The sequence below is a fragment of the Antedon mediterranea genome, chromosome 4, assembly GCF_964355755.1.
Source record: "Antedon mediterranea chromosome 4, ecAntMedi1.1, whole genome shotgun sequence".
Classification (NCBI taxonomy): Eukaryota; Metazoa; Echinodermata; class Crinoidea; order Comatulida; family Antedonidae; genus Antedon; species Antedon mediterranea.
This window is the reverse complement of record NC_092673.1, coordinates 15013528-15036351: the sequence shown is the minus strand read 5'-3', so window position 1 is coordinate 15036351 and position 22824 is coordinate 15013528. Positions and strand designations below refer to the sequence as shown.

General features: G+C 35.0%; 1 protein-coding gene and 4 non-coding genes across 6 annotated transcripts; all 5 read right to left on the bottom strand.

The window, feature by feature from the left end:
* Position 1: 1 nt before the first annotated feature.
* On the bottom strand, positions 2-9372 carry LOC140046747 (2,3-bisphosphoglycerate-independent phosphoglycerate mutase-like). Of its 2 annotated transcripts, none has more exons than XM_072091457.1 (11): positions 7347-7479; positions 6334-6506; positions 5580-5696; positions 5290-5422; positions 4752-4930; positions 4061-4252; positions 3405-3531; positions 2357-2505; positions 2066-2183; positions 1468-1602; positions 2-988 (listed from the first exon to the last, which is right to left on the bottom strand). In XM_072091457.1, exons 1-11 carry the CDS (start codon positions 7423-7425, stop codon positions 846-848), a joined length of 1545 nt encoding a protein of 514 aa, XP_071947558.1. In that variant the 5' UTR covers positions 7426-7479; the 3' UTR covers positions 2-845. The 2 variants fall into 2 exon arrangements, with proteins under 2 accessions (XP_071947558.1, XP_071947559.1); XM_072091458.1 differs by lacking the exon at positions 7347-7479 and adding an exon at positions 9236-9372 and having other exon boundaries at positions 3-988.
* Positions 9373-12426: 3054 nt separating this feature from the next.
* Positions 12427-12499, bottom strand: Trnaa-agc (transfer RNA alanine (anticodon AGC)). Its single transcript has one exon. It is a non-coding gene; the product is annotated as a tRNA-Ala (tRNA).
* A 577-nt stretch (positions 12500-13076) lies between these two features.
* Positions 13077-13149, bottom strand: Trnaa-agc (transfer RNA alanine (anticodon AGC)). Its single transcript has one exon. It is a non-coding gene; the product is annotated as a tRNA-Ala (tRNA).
* A 1855-nt stretch (positions 13150-15004) lies between these two features.
* Positions 15005-15077, bottom strand: Trnaa-cgc (transfer RNA alanine (anticodon CGC)). The gene has a single exon. It is a non-coding gene; the product is annotated as a tRNA-Ala (tRNA).
* A 1408-nt stretch (positions 15078-16485) lies between these two features.
* On the bottom strand, positions 16486-16558 carry Trnaa-ugc (transfer RNA alanine (anticodon UGC)). Its single transcript has one exon. It is a non-coding gene; the product is annotated as a tRNA-Ala (tRNA).
* Positions 16559-22824: the final 6266 nt, after the last annotated feature.

The following is a 22824-nucleotide window of genomic DNA, read 5'->3' as shown; positions in this document are numbered from 1 at the left end:
TTTTATTTGTCACAATTTTATTTAACAAGTTTGCTACATAATTGGGCCTGAGGTGATTAGCGTACTAAACCCGAAAATGATTACATTATCAGGATTAGTTTATGATGGAATACTTGTATATATTGGTGTGTAAAGAACATTCCATTTTTCTTCTACTGTTTTTAATACACTATTAAATTCTATTATTTCTATAATATACACTTCATTTCAAGAAAACTCTGAATCTAGATATGGCTGGGACCAATTGTCATCAAATAGTATTCAAATAATGAATGTTTAGGAGTTGAATAAGGAGGCTATTCAAACACATCTACTGTTCTTCCCAACTCTCCCGATAAGGGCAAAACTCACTCGATATTTTGAGTCATCTTGTGCTCTCCTGCTAAAACTTCTCCCGATATTTTAGATAAACCAAAAAAATCTCCCTATACGTATATTTTTAGTACTCTAGATATTGATAAGAGAATAGAAACATACTAATATCAGTCTGTAATGTTTACAATTCATTTATGCGATTCCAATATTTTTAGGTTTTTCATTACGCCCTCTATATTTTGATGTAGTATTATAGCACCCTCTATCATTTCAATATTTCATTTTTCCAAGTTAACCAATCCAATGGAAAGAATACACTTGGGTGTGGTTTAATAACTATATTTCAGTTACACTATTTGCATTACAATTACATTGCTTTAATAAATTTATTTATCTATACATTGGAATGCACATCAAACAGCTTAATAAATTATAATCTATAAAATAATTAAGTATGTTATTAATTACTGTTATATTAGTTGCAATACTGAAGACATTTGGATTTTAAAATATATATTTTTACAAAAGGCCTACTTATGTAGTAATGTTTGTCCAGTCATTTCAGATGGGATATCCAATCCCATTAGGCTTAAAACTGTTGGAGCAACGTCAGCCAGTGAGGCGTTATGGGTAATATTCTTGAATTTGTGTTCTCCAGTCATGCCAAATGGAACTACAGTTAAAAAGAAATTGTCATTGTAATTATTGGAAATATGTACCTAAAAATCTATTTAATTTATCAAAAATAATATTTTGGGACACCCTATACTTTTCCATGACAAACCTGAGGTGTTACCTATTCAGGTAACACCTCTATTAAGCAGACACTTTCATGTTAAACAAACAAGGAGAATATATTGTTTGAAGGTTTGCATGGCGAAATCAAATGTTGATATAAAGTTTGCGTTACACCACGTGTATTAGTTCTGAAAAGAACTGTTGAGTTTCTCGACGTTTCGATCAATATGCTTTGATCATTCTCTCAGGCGTGAGTTCTTTTGAGAACTAATACAGGTGGTGTACCGCAAACTTTATATCAAACAAGGAGAAATTACATTCTAATCCTATGCCCAATAATAAAGTGACACTTTACCCACAAATCATAACTATTAAGACACTTAGTATGGGTCCTCAATAGGGATTCTACTGTACCTCGATTTGTAGAATGCTTTGTGACTGGCTTCCCAGCCTCATCTATCATCAACTCAGCATTGCCATGATCAGCTGTCACTAAAAATGTGTAGTTATGTTTCTTGCATGCCTCTACCATTAAACCTATGGCTTTATCTGCAATAATATATACAGTACATGATTTTCAGACTAACATATAATATTTTTGATATAAAAAAATAAGTACTTTAAAACAGCTATAAAATAGAACTACATTACTGCATCATACTTTCTAAATGTGAAAATGTAAATGTTGGAGAGGATAACCTGCGACTCGCACCCTACTACTGAATTGTGCACAGGTGTGGGACCCATTTGAACGTACAAACGGCGCTCATTTAACTGCTAGTTCAATAGAATGATTTGAACACAGTAACATGTTATGACAAGCCTGTTGCATAGCTAACAAGCTACAGAATCCTTACATTATATTTTAAACTCTACTTACCAGTCTGTGTACATGCTTTCACTGTAGCATCATAAATTACTTACCAGTCTGTGTACATGCTTTCACTGTAGCATCATAAACTACTTAACAGTCTGTGTACATGCTTTCACTGTAGCATCATAAACTACTTACCAGTCTGTGTACATGCTTTCACTGTAGCATCATAAACACCAGTATGTCCAACCATGTCAGGAGGTGCAAGGTTACACATGACAAATGGGAATTTCCCACTTTCTATTGTCTCAACCATCTGAAATTATAATTAATAATTAATATATATTCAGAGTTTTAGGAGTAGTAGAATGATCGTCCTTGTCCACTAAACTATTTGTCAATTTTTTTGTGACAATTGTGCATTTGTGACAAATGTTTGTGTTACTGAATTCAACGACTGTAGGTCATAAAAAATCGGAAAATATTAACCTTTTCTGCAACGCCCATAACACTCATCTCCGGTTGGAGGTCATAGGTTGCGACCTTCGGTGACTGAACAAGACAGCGTTGTTCTCCTTCAAAACTCTTTTCAACACCTCCATTGAAGAAAAATGTTACATGTGCATATTTTTCTGTTTCTATAAAAAAAATGTTGTTAAAAATGCATATTATAAATTTAAAAAAAATATTTTACAGTTTCAGACTGGTTTATCACTCTCTCTTGTAATGCAAGTCATTTTATTTTTCTTGTAAGGTGTATTTTTTTACAAAAACTAAAATAAAAATTAACATTATTTAAAAAACTTTTTGGGCTTTAAAGATGTATTGTCCCTTGAAACACAAAAAATGAAGGTCAAAATATTCTATATTTAAATTGGATATCATTGAAGTAATATTAAAGTTATTCACTATAAGTCGAAAATTCAAGCCAAAAACAACAAGTTTACCTAATTAACAGAATTAATTTGATTACATTTCTTCTGGAAAATCGCTGCGAGCGAAAGCAAACAAAGATTTCAAACCATGAGTATGCATTATGCATGATGCTAATTAGGATTGTTTACAACTCGTCACGGTTGAGAAGGTGTTTTCACACAGATCGCGAGGAAGTTTTATGATTATGTATACAGAGTAGCCAAACAAGCCTGTTGCATTATGAAATATGTTTTGATCGAAAACTTTGACTGAAAGTCAAAATTATTTTTAGAACAAAAAAACGTCTGTATTTCAGTTAAATGATTTTTTTTTTCGACTAATTTTTGGTGAAAGTAATAAGAAAAAAGAAAGAAACTATTATGATACTTCAAAATGACCCACTTTTTTTCGAAATATTTTAAAACAAATTTGTTGGGAATTAGTCAAAGGGACAATACATCTTTAAGATAAGGTTCCTCATTTTTATCTGTTCTTTGTTTTTTTTTCCAGAAAAATTAAAAAAAATTATATATATTACAATAATTAAACCATATGTATGAAGAATAAACATAAATATAACTGCCAGTTATTGTGTGAAAAAGACTGGAAGTGTGTGAATTACCTGCACAATGATATTGTGTCATTTTCTTTGAGGCAATCCATTCAGCAAGGACATTGACCGTTGATGTAGGTGGGTAAATCACTGGCAGACCAAAATCACTCTTATACTGTGTCATACACACAACATGCTGCAAAAGATACATTATAATGATTTCATCATATTTTTGTGATATACAGTAAAAGTTGCTTTGGCCAAAAGCTGTTTGTAGTGGTTAACAGGAATGATAAGCCTGTTGATGGATCGTCCTCGAAATATAAAGATGAGTAAAATCAAACTTTGGCCATTTTGTAGTTCTAAAACTAAAATAATGATTATGTTTCCATAGGTGTTTGATCCAAAAAAAAAGACTGGGGTAATAATGTTCAACGCTTAGACGCTATATATATCCAGGATATTATTATTATATAAAAGGTTAAAATTTAACCCGAAACCTATTGTTTTCCAGAAAATGGGCTCCAGTCTTTAGCTTATGGTTTTATCAGGTAAATAATTTAACCCAGACCTTTTATTTGGTCAAAGTACATGTCTATAACAATAAAACCAATTGTTAAAGGACAATAAATTATATATAATTACAGGTGATGAAATATATTTATGACAAATTATAATTAGAAAATAATTGTAAATAAATAATATCAAATGTTTTCAAAATTTACCAAGTCTTTTGGTACGACACTTGTTTCAAAGTGTCGCTGAATCGCAAACGCCTCTACGATTTGTCGCATTCTATCTGAACGGAAATCAATGAAAACTAAGGTGTCTCCATCTTGAATTCTACCTTCTGGTTCTACTATTATTGGCTTCAAAAATTCATCGGTTTCTTTATTGGCATAGCGAGCATTAACAACCTTCAAGTAATAAGAGATAATTGTAGTACAGACAAAGTCAACTGCTATTAAGTTCCGTCTACACTATCAAACTTGCCCATTATATGGACATGATGATGTCATATCACTACCATATTTAAGCATATCACTATCATATTTGGGCACTTTTTTTGTTCCATAAAGTTTGATAGTGTAGACAGAGATTTAGACAAAATACTATAGAATATTGTTGTACATTAATTGGAAATTACAGTTAAACTTTACAGTCAACTGCTGTCTCTATTTTCACAAAAATAAATACATTCTTTTAAATTTTACTATAAAATTTAACAAAATACACTACTTTTAAGAAAAATAACACAAAAGTGATTTGAATTCATATAGCTACAGTATTAATATCATGCCAGTGTAAAGTTTATGAAAAATGTCTTTAGGTCGTTGTTGCGGTGTTGCCGTCTTTTAGAAAATAGTACTTTTTACAATTACAGTAATATCGGCATTCTGAAAGAATGATTAGTACCTGAATAACATTTTCAGGAGTAGTAGACTCTCCAATTCCTTGCACAAGACCTTCATAGGCAAGCTTAATTCTCTCATGACGTTTATCACGATCCATTGCATAGTATCGTCCAACAACTGTTGCTAAGCAACCGTAATCTTCCTGTTTTAGGAAATCTAAAACTTGCTGCAGATATTTCACTGTTTTAGTTAAATAAAAACTGTTTAAAAATTATGCTAGGGTTCAAACCAAATACAGTAACGATTTTTGTGGCATCACTGAAAGGTACAAAACAAGTCTGAATAGAAAGGTACAGTACAAGTCAAATTAGCAATAAAGCAAAAAGGGTGTCGTGCAAAAAATTTTCCTTGCTCAGCCCCATTTATAAGTAGGGGAATTTCAACAAAAAATGATTCTATTGTTCTTTGAAGAGAAGGTCTAATGTTGGTTTATCCATGTAAGCTAGAACCTCTTCTACAAAGGAGCATTCCTGTGTTACAAAAGAGTGTACCCAATAATTATTATTATCATCTAAACAGCAACGATTTGAAATACTCACCTCCACTAACTGGGCTTGTGTCGCGTCCATCTCCAAAGAATTGCACGAAACTTTTAGGCACTCCATGTGACTTAGCAGCTTTCAAGAATTCTAATAAATGATTTATATGTGAATGAACACCACCATCACTTACCTGTGCAAAATATAAATTATCTTTTTTAATATATCAGATTTGTATTGGAGTTTCAAGTTTACCAATACACATATACAGTTATTTTACAGAGTAACATTAATTACTCTATGTACACACCAATAACTACAACCCAGAGAAAATATTTAGGCCTACAAACCAGTCCTAAAAAGTGTAGTCGTCCATTGCCCTGAATAGCTCTAGTGCATGCATCCACAAATGCCTTTTGCTGGCCAAATTCACCATTTTTAATAGCCAAGTCAATTTTTACAATATCCTAGAAAAAGAAGAAACAAAATAAGTTACAAAAAGACAGCTGATTAAATAATAAATTGTAAGTGCAGTGTTTTCTGCAAATATATTTACAGGCCTCCCAACTTGAAAAAAAAATAAATATATGAAGGTTTCTTGAGAGCAGTTTTTAAACTATAGAGAACATTGATAGTATTTAGAAAATTAACCAAACCATAGAGAGTGCTATTAAAAATATAAATATATTGGAATCTATAATATTAAACAAGGGTACAGTATGTCATGGCATGCAAAAGGCGGAAAATGCGGTACCAACTTAATGCTTTTATTTATGAACCGATAATATTAGCATGCTCCTAATCTGTAAAATTATAAATTGTTGTACATTATTGTTGCTTATATTTTTTATGTTTATTCAAAAACTCAAAATTGTATTTTAGCAGGAGAGTGGAAGATGACATGAAATTACACGCCATTATCAGGAGAGCTGTGAGGTCTGAAATTACACATCTGAAGGACAGACAAGATATTTCTGGAATTTGTCCTGCCTTTCCACACAAATGTTTGTTTTACATTGTGTCATCTTGCAGATAAAGGGGTAATGAGCCCTTATGCTGAGTTTGTTTTATTTCAGTTCATCTGGTCAAGAATTGTCATCTTACTTGGTAAATGATCCTGCCAGCACCAATGGTCAAGTGTCCAACCTCACTATTGCCCATGAGACCATCTGGAAGGCCCACAGCAAGACCAGAAGCATCCAGTGTTACAAACTGACTGTTAGCTGGATTACACAGTGAATCCATAATAGGGGTTTCCGCATTCTTTATTGCATTACCTAAAGTGAATTAAAAAGATTTTAAGAAATTTCTTATTTGAAATTACACAATTTTGGTGCAATTTAAACACAGTCATATTGACAATTATTGTTTTAGTTCTAGAGGGTCCGGGTATCTCTACAGCCTCAACTTTTACTTTACCAAAATTTCAGTCCACCAGAGTTCTGTGCAGAGTGAATTATGACAGAGATTTTCCTTCCATCCATATCATTTATTGTGTGTTCAAATTGTGCAATTTGGAAAATGATGTTCATAGTGCAATATGAAATTGTGCATCCTTGTTGGATGATTATGATAATTTAATGTGAAATCGATTTATTAACAGGTGTAAATCTCTACTACTAAGTACTAGTACTAGGGCAGGTTTAGTTACAATTTTTTAAACACTTAATATTTGTTATATATCTTAACATGTCATATAATATAATTTACAGGGGTGCAAAAAGGTCCACCTTTTTAGGCCAAGGCCTGACATTTTCAAAGTGTATGCAATATACTTTAGTCAGCTCTATTTTTCAATTTTTAGCTCAGCTCCAATCATCCTGGAGGCATATATATTTCGTTTCATTTCAGAGTATAATAAGTGCAATTTCCAGGGATCTACAGTGTATTTAGCAGATGTATTTTTCAAAATTGTCTTCGCTCGGCCCCCAACCCATGTTTGGGCTGGTCCTGGACACAAGTTATATTTCAAAATGTATAAGTGCAATTTTTGGGGACCTACTGTAGGCCTACCAGCTCTATTTTTTAACGCTATGACTAAAGTAGTAGTGTCAGTGCAATGTTTTTTTAACATGCTATCCCTTCCTTTAATGAGTACATGCGAAAATCTATTCTACCTATGGTTTCATGCAACGTATGCTGAATAGTGGTAACACTAACATCCTTGTTGCTTGTGTTTGCAAACATATGCTCCATAACTCCAAAATGTATTGTAGATGGAGAAGCATTCTATATACTTAAGTTTAGAGTTTACGATTTTTCTTTTTTTTGCTTATAAGTTTATTAATATGAATGATATTTCTGAAATAAAAAGAAACTGAATTGAATTGAAAGTCTAAAGATACGGTACTGTATTCGTACTTGTAAACTCTAAAGGTACGATAATTATAGAGGGCACTATGTAAACATAGATGTTAATCAAGTAGGTTATGGAAATGGTTTTTTGAAAGCCAGCTGTGTAGCGTGGTGGGTTATGGCCTAGGGGTTGCGGGATCGATTCTCTGCCTGACGATTTTTTATAATTTTTATAGAGATATTAATTTTAGAGGGTTAGGTTTTAATATTTAGGACGAGTTTTAATATTAAGGACGAGTTTTATTATTTATTTAGGACGAGTTTTATATTTAGGAACAAGTTTTTTTATATTTATGCACTTGTCAATTGTATGACCCACTATACGACCCCCGGGAGAGGTGCGTCATTTGTCCGATGTGCGTCATACTTTTGAATACCATGACGCACCCGTGCGTCAAAAAGGTGACTTACCTTTAGGTGACCATGACGCACCTATTTTGAAGCACTGTGACCATGTTGTTTATGATATGGTGGGTGGTAAAGTGACGGACATTGACACACCTTGTTCATTGATGTGACGTACCATCTAGGTTTTTTGACGCACCCCTGCGTCAGTAATTATTTGTAAATGACGCACCCATGACGCACCTCTCCCGGGGGTCGTATAGTGGGTCATACAATTGACAAGTGCATTAGGAATGCAATTTTACCATACCTTTAGCAAACGGAAGTTCATATACAAGGTCCTCGAAACTTATTTAGTTATATAAAAATTCGCCGTTGCTAAAGATACGGTACCGTATCCATGCTTTTAAAAACTAAAGATACGGTAATTATAGAGGGCGCTTCCGTTTGCTAAAAGTACGGTAAAATTGCATTCCTAAAACTCGTACCTAAATATAAAACTCGTTCCTAAATATAAAACTCGTTCCTAAATATTAAACTCCTTCCTAAATATTAAAAACCTAACCCTCTAAATAATCTCTCTTAAATTAAAAACTAAAAAAAAAAAAATAAAAAAAGACGTCAAGAAGAGTATCGAACCTACAACCCCTTAAGCCAAAGCCTCACCACATGCCCACTAGGCTACACAGCTGGCTTGCAGAAAACCAATGCAATAACCTATTTGATTAACATCCACATTACATAGCGCCCTCTATAATTACCGTACCTTTAGTTTTTAAAAGTATGGATACGGTACCGTATCTTTAGGCATAACGATAAAAATTATGTATTTCGTTTCATAGGCCAATCTACCTAGCTAGGCCTAGGCTCTAGTAGGAATCTAGGCCTAGGTCTAAACTATGGTATGAAGTCTAGTTTATGCCTACTACTACTAGGCTAAAAAGGGTGGGGGCGCTAGGACTACTGCAGTTTCGCACCTAAAACTGGGCAATTGACAAGAATACCCAATTGACAAAGACTTCATGTGGTCACTCACAATCAGCGCAACGCGGTGCGAAGTAGGCCTAGGCCTAGCACCGGCCTAGCCAGCACGCCCTACTGGCCTAGGCTAGCCCTAGCTAGGCCTACTAGGTAGGCCTAGCTAGGCAGGCTAGGCCTACTACTACAGGCCTACCTAGCTAGAGTAGGCCCTACCTAGGCCTACTAGGCCTAGGCCTAGCCTAGCTACTAGGGCTAGGCCTACCTAGTAGATTTTTGCAATAATGTATTAATACAGTATTTTGAAAACTATAATAAAAAATATTACCTTCTACGTTATCACTTAATCCCCATCCATCTATAACTACTAAACAGACACTCATTTTACACAAAATTTTATCTAAAACAAGAATTTTGACTAGCCTAGGCCTATATAGAGGCCTCCTATACAACACGCTAGATAGACGAAATAAACATTGAGGGCGCTATTCCATGTTTCTCTTGGGAAAAAAACATAGTCAATAGAAATTACTTTCTATTAAAACAACAATTTCCAGGCTCATGAAAATAAAATAGTAGTACCGGTAATGAATTATTTCGATTTATGTTCTATCCACTCTATCATTTTCATAATAAGATATTGTAACGAAAATCTCCCTGCTCTTCCGGGTTCGTTCCCTTTTGGGGGGAGGGGTCTGCGGTATACTCAAACAAAAGAGATAAATCAATTACAATTACAACTTGTGGAGTGGTCTCCTTTATTCTTTCTATGATTCCAAATTATAAGTGACAACCGATTAAAATAGTTAATTTAGTGGTGTTAATGACTTGAAACAGCAGCGTAACCAACAGAAACGGCGTAACCTCCAACAGCAATGTAACCACCAACAATGACGTAACTTCCAACAGCAACGTAACCACCAACAATGGCGTAACCTCCAACAGCAACGTATCCACCAACAATGGCGTAACCTCCAACAACGGTGTAACCTCCAACAACGGTGTAACCTCCAACAGCACGTAACCACCAACAATGGCGTAACTTCCAACAGCAGCGTAACCACTAACAATGGCGTAACCACCAACAACAGCGTAACCACCACAATGGCGTAACCTCCAACAGCAGCGTAACCTCCAACAAGGGCGTCACCTCCAACAGCAATGTAACCACCAACAATGGCGTAACCTCCAACAGCAATGTAACCACCAACAATGACGTAACCTCCAACAGCAACGTAACCACCAACAATGGCGTAACCTCCAACAGCAACGTATCCACCAACAATGGCGTACAAAATGTAACAGTACCGGTTTAACCAAAATTATTGGAGAACCCGGGCGCTCTACCATCTGAGCTAGTTCCCCATCTATACACTTACACGAATCCAGAAGCTATTTTGTTACTGTTCATAATTGTCACCAGTATTGTTGCGATAAAATATATACAGTAGTTTAAAATCTCAGCAAAAAATGTAACAGTCCCGGAAATAAACTTTGACCAAAGGTATTGGAGAACCCGGGCATTGATCCCGGTACCTCTCACATGCAAAGCGAGCGCTCTACTATCTGAGCTAGTTCCCCATCTATACACTTACACGAATCCAGTAGCTATTTTGTTACTGTTCATATTGTCACTAGTATTGTTGCGATAAAATATATACAGTAGTTTAAAATCTCAAAAAAATGTAACTGTACCGGAAATAAACTTTAACCAACATTATTGGAGAACCCGGGCATTGATCCCGGTACCTCTCATATGCTAAGCGAGCATTCTACCATCTGAGCTAGTTCCCCGTACCGGTAATAACGTTTAACCAATATTATTGGAAAACACTGGCATTGATCGCTACCTCTCATATGCTAAGCGAGCGCTCTACCATCTGACCTAGTTCCCCATCTATACACTTACACGAATCCAGTAGCTATTTTGTTACTGTTCATATTGTCACCAGTATTGTGGCGATGAAATATATACAGTAGTTTAAAATCTCAAAAAAATGTAACTGTACCGGAAATAAACTTTAACCAACATTGTTGGAGAACCCGGGCATTGATCCCGGTACCTCTCACATGCAAGACGAGCGCACTACCATCTGAGCTAGTTCCCCATCTATACAATTATAAGAATCCAGTAGATATTTTATTAATCTTCATACTGTCACCAGTATTGTTGCGATAAAATATATACAGTAGTTTAAAATCTAAAAAAATGTAAATGTACCGGAAATAAACTTTAACCAACATTATTGGAGAACCCGGGCATTGATCCCGGTACCTCTCACATGCAAAGTGAGCGCTCTACCATCGGAGGTAGTTCCCCATCTATACAATTACACGAATCCAGTATCTATTTTGTTACTGTTTATATTGTCACCAGTATTGCTACGATGAAATATATACATTAGTTAAAAATCTCATCAAAAAAATGTAACGGTACCGGAAATAAACTTTAACCAACATTATTGGAGAACCCGGGCATTGATCCCGGTACAACTCACATGCAAAGCGAGCGCTCTACCATATGAGCTAGTTCCCCTTCTATACAATTGCACGAAACCAGTAGATATTTTATTAATCTTCATATTGTCACCAGTATTGATATATACAGTAGTTTAAAATCTCAAAAAATGTAACAGTAACGGAAATAAACTTTAACCAACATTATTGGAGAACCCGGGCATTGATCCCGGTACCTCTCACATGCTAAGCGAGCGCTCTACCATCTGAGGTAGTTCCCCGTATGTAGAATTACAAGAAACCAGTAACTATTTTATTACTGTTCATATTGTCACCAGTATTGTTGCGATAAAATTTATGTAGTAGTTAAAAATCTAAGCCAAGAATGTAACAATACCGGAAATAAACTTTAACCAACATTATTGGAGAACCCGGGCATTGATCCCAGTACATCTCACATGCAAAGCGAGCGCTCTACCATCTGAGATAGTTCACCATCTATACACTTACACGAATCCAGTAGCTATTTTGTTACTGTTCATATTGTCACCAGTATTGTTGACATAAAATATATACAGTAGTTTAAAATCTCAAAAAATGTAACAGTACCGGAAATAAACTTTAACCAACATTATTGGAGAACCCGGGCATTGATCACGGTACCTCTCATATCCTAAGCGAACGCTCTACCGAATGAGCTAGTTCCCCGTATGTAGAATTACAAGAAACCAGTAACTATTTTATTACTGTTCATATTTTCACCAGTATTGTTGCGATAAAATATATATAGTAGTTAAAAATCTAAGGCAAAAATGTAACATTACCGGAAATAAACTTTAACCAACATTATTGGAGAACCCGGGCATTGATCCCGGTACCTCTCACATGCAAAGCGAGCGCTCTACCATCTGAGCTAGTTCCCAATATATACAATTGCACGAAAACAGTAGATATTTTATTAATCTTCATATTGTCACCAGTATTGATGCGATAAAATATATACAGTAGTTTAAAATCTCAAAAAATTTTACAGTACCGGAAATAAACTTTAACCAACATTATTGGAGAACCCGGGCATTGATCCCGGTACCTCTCACATGCTAAGCGAGCGCTCTACCATCTGAGCTAGTTCCCCATCTATACAATTACTGTACACGAATCCAGTAGCTATTTTGTTACTGTTCATATTGTCACCAGTATTGTTGCGATAAAATATATTTAGTAGTTAAAAATCTCATCAAAAAAATGTAACAGTACCGGTAATAAACTTTAACCAACATTATTGGAGAACCCGGGCATTGATCCCGGTACCTCTCACATGCAAAGCGAGCACTCTACCATCTGAGCTAGTTCCCCATCTATACAATTACACGAATCCAGTAGCTATTTTTTTACTGTTCATATTGTCACCAGTATTATTACGATGAAATATATACATTAGTTAAAAATCTCATCAAAAAAATGTAACGGTACCGATAATAAACTCTTACCAACATTATTGGCGAACTCGGGCATTGATCCCGGTACCTCTCACATGCGAAACGAGCGCTCTACCATCTGACCTAGTTCCCAATATTTACAATTGCACGAAACCAGTAGATATTTTATTAATCTTCATATTGTCACCAGTATTGTCGCGATAAAATATATAACAGTAGCTTAAAATGTCCAGAAATGTGACAGTACCGGAAATAAACTTTAACCAACATTATTGGAGAACCCGGGCATTGATCCCGGTACCTCTCACATGCTAAGCGAGCGCTCTACCATCTGAGCTAGTTCCCCATCTAGACAATTACACGAATCCAGTAGCTATTTTGTTACTGTTCATATTGTCACCAGTATTGTTGCGATAAAATATATATAGTAGTTAAAAATCTCATCAAAAAAATGTAACAGTACCGGTAATAAACTTTAACCAACATTATTGGAGAACCCGGGCATTGATCCCGGTACCTCTCACATGCGAAACGAGCGCTCTACCATCTGAGCTAGTTCCCCATAGTTACAATTGCACGAAACCAGTAGATATTTTATTAATCTTCATATTGTCACCAGTATTGTCGCGATAAAATATATACAGTAGCTTAAAATGTCCAAAAATGTGACAGTACCGGAAATAAACTTTAACCAACATTATTGGAGAACCCGGGCATTGATCCCGGTACCTCTCACATGCTAAGCGAGCGCTCTACCATCTGAGCTAGTTCCACATCTATACAATTACACGGATCCAGTAGCTATTTTGTTACTGTTCATATTGTCACCAGTATTATTACGATGAAATATATACATTAGTTAAAAATCTCATCAAAAAAATGTAACGGTACCGATAATAAACTTTTACCAACATTATTGGAGAACCCGGGCATTGATCCAGGTACCTCTTACATGCTAAGCGAGCGCTCTACCATCTGAGCTAGTTCCACATCTATACAATTACACGAATCCAGTAGCTATTTTGTTACTGTTCATATTGTCACCAGTATTTTTGCGATAAAATATATATAGTAGTTAAAAATCTCAGCAAGAAATGTAACAATACCGGAAATAAACTTTAACCAACATTATTGGAGAACCGGGGCATTGATCCCGGTACCTCTCACATGCAAAGCGAGCGCTCCTACTATCTGAGCTAGTTCACCTTCTATACAATTGCACGAAACCAGTAGATATTTTATTAATCTTCATATTGTCACCAGTATTGATGCGATAAAATATATACAGTAGTTTAAAATCTCAAACAATTTTCCAGTACCGGAAATAAACTTTAACCTACATTATTGGAGAACCCGGGCATTGATCCCGGTACCTCTAACATGCTAAGCAAGCGCTCTACCATCTGAGCTAGTTCCCCATCTATACAATTGCACGAAAACAGTAGATATTTTATTAATCTTCATATTGTAACCAGTATTGTTACGATCAAATATATACAGTAGTTTAACATCTAAAAAAATATAACAGTACCGGAAATAAACTTTAACCAACATTATTGGAGAACCTGAGCATTGATCCCGGTACCTCTCACATGCTAAGCAAGCGCTCTACCATCTGAGCTAGTTCCCCATCTATACAATTGCACGAAAACAGTAGATATTTTATTAATCTTCATATTGTAACCAGTATTGTTACGATCAAATATATACAGTAGTTTAACATCTAAAAAAATATAACAGTACCGGAAATAAACTTTAACCAACATTATTGGAGAACCTGAGCATTGATCCCGGTACCTCTCACATGCTAAGCGAGCGCTCTACCATCTGAGCTAGTTCCCCATATATACAATACTGCACAAAACCAGTAGATATTTGATTAATCTTCATATTGTCACCAGTATTGTTGCGATAATATATATATAGTAGTTAAAAATCTAAGCCAAGAATGTAACAATACCGGAAATAAACTTTAACCAACATTATTGGAGAACACGGGCATTGCTCCCGGTACCTCTCACATGCTAAGCGAGCGCTCTACCATGTGAGCTAGTTCCCCGTATGTAGAATTACAAGAAACCAGTAACTATTTTATTACTGTTCATATTGTCACCAGTATTATTACGATGAAATATATACATTAGTTAAAAATCTCATCAAAAAAATGTAACGGTACCGATAATAAACTTTAACTAACATATTGGAGAACCCGGGCATTGATCCCGGTACCTCTCACATGCGAAGCGAGCGCTCTACCATCTGAGCTAGTTCCCCATATATACAATTGCACGAAACCAGTAGATATTTTATTAATCTTCATATTGTCACCAGTATTTTTGAGATAAAATATATACAGTAGTTTAAAATCTCAAAAAATGTAACAGTACCGGAAATAAAGTTTAACCAACGTTATTGGAGAACCCGGGCATTCATCACGGTACCTCTCATATGCTAAGCGAACGCTCTACCGTCTGAGCTAGTTCCCCGTATGTAGAATTACAAGAAACCAGTAACTATTTTATTACTGTTCATATTTTCACCAGTATTGTTGCGATAAAATATATATAGTAGTTAAAAATCTGAGGCAAAAATGTAACATTACCGGTAATAAACTTTAACCAACATTATTGGAGAACCCGGGCATTGATCCTGGTACCTCTCACATGGAAAGCGAGCGCTCTCCCATCTGAGCTAGTTCCCCATCTATACACTTACACGAATCCAGTAGCTATTTTGTTACTGTTCATATTGTCACCAGTTTTGTTGCGATGTTTTTTGTTAAAAATCTCATCAAAAAAATGTAACGGTACCGATAATAAACTTTAACCAACATTATTGGAGAACCCGGGCATTGATCCCGGTACCTCTCAAATGCGAAGCGCGCTCTACCATCTGAGCTAGCTCCCAATATATACAATTGCACGAAACCAGTAGATATTTTATTAATCTTCATATTGTCACCAGTTTTTTTGCGATACAATATATATAGTAGTTAAAAATCTCAGCAAGAAATGTAACAATACCGGAAATAACCTTTAACCAACATTATTGGAGAACCTGAGCATTGATCCCGGTACCTCTCACATGCTAAGCGAGCGCTCTACCATCTGAGCTAGTTCCCCATATATACAATACTGCACAAAACCAGTAGATATTTGATTAATCTTCATATTGTCACCAGTATTGTTGCGATAAAATATATATAGTAGTTAAAAATCTAAGCCAAGAATGTAACAATACCGGAAATAAACTTTAACCAACATTATTGGAGAACACGGGTACCTCTCACATGCTAAGTGAGCGCTCTAACATCTGAGCTATTTCCCCATATATACAATTGCACGAAACCAGTAACTATTTTATTAATCTTCATATTGTCACCAGTATTTTTGAGATAAAATATATACAGTAGTTTAAAATCTCAAAAAATGTAACAGTACCGGAAATAAACTTTAACCAACGTTATTGGAGAACCCGGGCATTGATCCTGGTACCTCTCACATGGAAAGCGAGCGCTCTCCCATCTGAGCTAGTTCCCCATCTATACACTTACACGAATCCAGTAGCTATTTTGTTACTGTTCATATTGTCACCAGTTTTGTTGCGATGAAATATATACATTAGTTAAAAATCTCATAAAAAAAATGTAACAGTACCGGTAATAAACTTTAACCAACATTAGTGGAGAACCCGGGCATTGATCCCGGTACCTCTCACATGCAAAGCGAGCGCTCTACCATCTGAGCTAGTTCCCCATCTGTACACTTACTCGAATCCAGTAGCTATTTTGTTACTGTTCATATTGTCACCAGTATTATTACGATGAAATATATACATTAGTTAAAAATCTCATCAAAAAAATGTAACGGTACCGATAATAAACTTTAACCAACATTATTGGAGAACCCGGGCATTGATCCCGGTACCTCTCAAATGCGAAGCGCGCGCTCTACCATCTGAGGTGGCTCCCAATATATACAATATGTTCAACAATAGCTTTCTGAAAGATGAAACATTTACAAAATTAGTAATTAAAATAATTGATGTTTCAATACTAAAAAATAATAGAGAACCTGTAAGTGCAAGTTTGTTATGGGAGCTTGTAAAAACAAAAATAAAAGAATTTTCAATTGCATACGGAAAACAAAAAAATAAAAACCAGAATAAAAGGAAAGAAAAATTACAAAAACAAATAAAAAACTTAAATGAAACAATTATGAATACTCAAAATTGTGATATAACCATTGAAAATAAAATTGAAAACAAAAAAATAGAGCTTGAAAACATTTATAATGTAGAAGCAAAAGGCGCGCAAATTAGGTCCAGAGTAAAATGGATAGAGGAAGGCAAGCGGAATACAAAATACTTTCTTGGATTAGAAAGATCATATCCAAAAGTAAAAAGAAACACATAAAAAGTTTAGTTACTAAGGATGGGAGCTTAGCAACGAGCCCAATTGATATTTTAAAGGAACAAATACAACATTTCGAAGGTTTATACGCAAAAAATGTTATAAACCCTGGAAAAATTAATAAATACCCTTGTAATTCTATTATAAACAAGCTTTCAGAAATAGAAAAAGAAAATTGTGAAGGTTACGTCACTATTGATGAATGTAAAAAGGCCATTTCAATGATGGAAAAAAATAAAACACCTGGATCGGATGGTCTAAGTGTTGAATTTTTTGTGTTCTTTTGGAATAATATTAAACATTTGATTTGCGATGCGTTAAATGAAAGTTATAATTCTCAAGAATTATCCTTTTCGCAAAAACGAGGTGTAATCACCATTTTGTTCAAGGATGGTGTAGTGAATTTATCTTAGTTGGTTCCGAGCTTTCTCAGGCGTATATAACTCCACGCGACGTACACAGCTGTCACTGAATGATAACTCATACAAAAAGTATATTTAACTCAACTAGAACTTTTATTTCTTGTAACTCGATTAATACATCTTTCTACCACTGTACCAGTCAAGCCTTATTTTCTTTGTCATCTTTCCGTTTTTCTACTTTGATCTTATTCTCTCCTCTCCTCTAAATCTATTACATTCCACTTTTATACTGGACATGCAAATTTTAGGCTTCAGAGGAGGATAACATTTTCCCTCCAAAAATTATACGATTTTGATTGGCTAATAATATAAGGCGGACCTGGTCTAAAGCATCCTTCTCTAAACACAGAGAATCACAACATCAATAATATGACATTCCCCTTTTTGGGAAAAAGATTGTGTCAATCTTTCCAAAAATTTAACATTTAAAACCATTTTACTATAAACTATCTACAAATAACACCTCTATTATATTATTATGCACGGCTTAATCCATCTGCATTTCCATTTAATGATCCTTTCTTGTAAATAACTTTAAATGTATATCCTTGTAAAAACAGAGCCCATCTCATAAGTCTAACATTGGCACCCTTCATTGAGTCCATCCATCTCAATGCCTGGTGGTCAGTATGAACTTGAAATTCACAACCATACAGATAATACTTAAGTTTATTGATAGCCCAAACAATAGAGAGGCATTCTTTTTCTGGCACAGAATATCTCTGCTCATGTACAGATAACTTTCTACTTAAGTACACAATGGGATAATCATTACCCTCACCATCTATTTGGCTCAGCACTGCACCTATGCCATAATTTGAGGCATCGGTTTGCAATAAAAACATCTTATCAAAATTTGGGGCTTTTAATACATTATCATCAGTAAGTCGTTTCTTTAAAGTTACAAAGGCATTTTCACATTGTTCATTCCACTTAACGGTATTACTTTTACTCTTTAAAGTTAAATCAATCAATGGCTTAGCAATACCGGCATAGTTCTGTACAAATTTTCTGTAATAGCCAGTTAATCCGAGAAATGATCGGACTTGTTTCCTAGACAAAGGTCTGGGGAACTTTTCCACAGCCTCAACCTTATCAATCATGGGTCTAATTTCTCCATTACCAATCTTATGCCCCAGAAATTCTACCTGTGCATAGGCAATTTTACATTTCAAAGGCTTTGCTGTCAATCCAGCACTACTTAATCTTTCTAATACATCATTCAAATGAAAAATATGATCTTTCCAAGTTTGACTATAAATACATATGTCATCTATATATGCCTTAGCATATCCCTCAGTACCTTGTAATACCTTATCCATTAATCTTTGGAAAGTACTAGAGCTATTTTGCATACCAAATGGAAGTACATTGTAACAATACTGTCCAAATTGTGTAATAAATGCTGATTTGTCTTTGGTCTTAGGATCCAGAGGCACCTGGTAAAATCCTTTAGTTAGATCTAACGTAGTTATGTATATTGCGGATGATACCTCATCCAACATTTCGTCTATGCGAGGCATAACATAAGGGTCAAATTGTGTAGTCTTATTTAGTGATCTAAAATCTGTCACCATTCTAATTTGATTCTGGCCTTTCTTCAGGGCAATAATAGGTGCAGCATAGGCACTAACTGTAGGTTCTATTATACCCATAGCCAACATACTATCTAATTCCTCTTTCAATTTACCCTTTAATGCTTGGGGCGTTCTATATGCCCTATGCCTTATAGGCATTTCACCACTAGTCTTAATTTCATGTGTCACTAAGTGAGTTCTACCTGGTACATCCGAGAATACATTCTGTTGGTACTTTAACAATTCTGTTAATTGTTTAGTTTGTGTATCATTTAAATTACTACTAACGTTAACATCTCTCCATGTTTGTGATTGATGATAAGACAATCCTATGTCTATTTCACTATCTAACTCATTGTCATGGACTGTTTCATTTAAGTCTACTTCTTCTATCGACTGAACATTTGTTACTACATAATAACCATCTTTACTTATTTCTACTTTATCATACCATCTCTTTAACATATTAACATGTAGAATTTGTTTTTCTTTTCTTCTACCTCCTATGTATATTTCATAATTTACATCATTGACCTTTTTTGTAACAGTGAAGGGGCCTTGCCATTTACTGTCTAACTTACTATTACCTACTGGAAGGAATATCAACACTTTGTCCCCTTCTACAAATTCTCTATCAATAGCATTCTTGTTATAATTGTGGGACATAATTTCTTGTTGTTCAAGTTTGTTTACATTAGCATCTTTCATTAATTCCTCAATTTTTTCTCTTATGTCTAACATGTATTTGATAACATCAGCAGATGTTTCTTCCTCTTCTACCCAATTACTTTTGAGTAAACTCAAGGGTCCCCTCACCTCTCTACCACAAAGCAATTTAAAAGGTGAATGGCCCGTCGCTTTACTAGGAACTTCTCTGTATGCAAACAGAAAGGGGGGTATGTAGTTATCCCAATTTTTTCTTTGCTTAACTGTAAGTGTCCTTATCATATTTTTCAATGTACCGTGAAATCTTTCAACAAGCCCATTGCTTTGGGGGTGGTACACTGAAGTCTTTAATTGATTAATCCCCAACATACTACATATAGATTGCATAATTGAAGACATGAAATTAGTTCATTGATCATGTACAATCTCTTCGGGTAATCCTACTCTAGTAAAGACTTCTATTAGAGCCCTGGCTACTGTTTCAGCTCTAACATTGGGTAACGGGATAGCATCCGGATATCTCGTAGCATAGTCAATTATAGTAAGCATATATTTGTTATTACGGCTTGTTCTAGATAAGGGTCCAACAATGTCTATCGCTATACGTTTAAATGGTGTACTTATAATCGGTAATGGTATCAAAGTATGTTTCCTTTTACTTTTACCCTTATCTACCTTTTGGCATTCCTTACAGACTTTACAATAGACTACCACATCTTTAAATATACCTGGCCAATAGAATTGGTTCAGGACCCTACTTTTAGTTTTCTCAACACCCATGTGACCTGCAAATGGCACATTATGACCTAAGTGTAATACACCCTGTCTACACTGAGTGGGTAATACAATCTGTTCCACTTGGTTATTCTTATCTTTAATACTACTCCAATTTCTCATCAATATACCTTCTCTCATAAAGAAACATACCCTATGCTGACCTATTTCTTCTATAGGGACTACCCTGTCAAACACTCCTTTGAGTGAGTCATCCTTAGTTTGCAATTTGATCAGTTCTTGTTTAGTTAGGTTCAGCTTGTGCTGTTGTTCATAAGTTTTATGTTTGACTGTTTTATCTTTAGCTTTATCCTCATTTTCGTCAAACAAATTATTCATTTCTGTTCCATTCATATCATCTAAACACTTAGTTTTATTTACTTTGTTGTCATTTACTACTGTTTTCAACAATTGTACATTAGTTTCTTTAGGCGGCTCTTCTATCGGCTTAAAGTTACTATCTTTCCCTAACAATATCATTTCGTCTTGTATTCTAACATCATTTTCTATTCTGGCTTGCTCCCTAGTTAGGACGAACATTTCTTTAGCCATTGTTTCCCCACAATTCTGGTCCAAATCATGACCCAATAACATGTCCTTCTGTAATCCTTCGATTACGGCTACAATCACTTTTCCTGTCACTATCTTACTTTCTATAGTTACCTCAGCTAAGGGGACGGTAATATCGCCTCCTATACCTTTTAACGTAACCCATTTTCCTGGCAAGTAACATTTGTTAGGCACTAGACTTTCCTTAACAGCTGACTGGGTACATCCTGAGTCTCTATGCATAGTTATATCCTGTCCTTCTAATTTTCCTGGTATAGTACACTTCTCCATTTTATTTTCTACACTATCTATAACTACTTGGGGTCTATCTGATTTTATTCCTTCACATCTTAAGCCATCTTTCACATTCGGGCCCTTCTTACTGTCACTAGTCTTTCCTTTTGCTACCATCTTAGGAAAATCCCCTATTTTATGTCCCTTCTCCTTACAATTGAAGCATAGGCCATTAATCCATTCATTTGAAGGTTCTCTCTGTTGGAAATTTCTAGCATAGTTATGGAATTTGCCTCCCCTTCCGCGATACCTATTGTATCCTTGCTGCCTAGCTCCAGGGTTATTCTGAGTCGTACTATTCTTAGGTTTACTATTTTCTTGGCCCTTATAATACGTAGGCTTATTTTCAGAATTTATGGCATTCCAATAGCCACGGCCACCTCTATTAGCTATATAATCATTGGCTATCATAACCATATCATAGCTCTTATTTACTTGTTTATCTCTAAGATAAAGCCTCAGATCTTCAGGCATTTTATCAAGTGCCTGTTCCATTATAATCATTTCAATAATGCCTGCAGCATCATCTTCTTGTACATTAGCACATTTCATCCAACATTTTAAATAATGGGAGAGCTCATTCAGCCATTCCCTGATGGACATATCTTTAACTCTGTTTGAATTTCTAAATTTAAATCTGTAGGTCTCTGCGGACACATAATACTTTTCTAAGATTGCCTTCTTTAAGGTATCATAATTTACACATTCTTTTACGGTTAAGGATGCATATGCTGTCCTAGCTTTACCAGACAGTTCAGGTGCTAACCTAGCGGACCACGTATTCTTATCCCAACCTTCTGCCAAGTGTTCAAATGTTCTAAAATATATATCAATATCATCTGATTCCTTCAAAGTAGGAACCTTTACCTTCATTTCATCTACTATATTTCTAGCATTACTGTAGCTAGACCTATTTTCTAATTCCATCATTTTCACTCTTTCTTGTGATTCAATTTTTCTTAGCTCTATATCTGCTTTCTTTTGCTCTATATCTGCTTCTAATCTTAATTGGTCTTGTTGGTATTCTAACTTTTTGTTTTCGGCCTCGAACTTCATTCGAAAATATTCGAGCATCATATCTTTAGGCATACCGCCGGGTATTTCGGGCAAATCAATATCCCTAGCCATTTTATCATATATTTCATTGACTTGGTCAACCTCTTCTTGGTCAACCATATCTTCCCTAGTATCTTTTTCTGACATAGTCTTATCTATATTTTTACCCGATCTTAAAGTTGTCATGCTAATAACAATTTTACTAATGAAATATGTAAACTTATGTATACAAAATATGTTATAAAAGTATTTGTATTACCTTGATTCCATTC

Coding starts and splice junctions, on each gene's coding strand:
- LOC140046747 (XM_072091457.1), bottom strand. CDS start 7,425: ATGGAGCATATGTTTGCAAACACAAGCAACAAGGATGTTAGTGTTACC. Junction 5,423..5,579: donor GACTACACTTTTTAGGACTG/GTTTGTAGGCCT, acceptor TATTTTGCACAG/GTAAGTGATGGTGGTGTTCA. Junction 2,184..2,356: donor TTATGGGCGTTGCAGAAAAG/GTTAATATTTTC, acceptor TTATAATTTCAG/ATGGTTGAGACAATAGAAAG.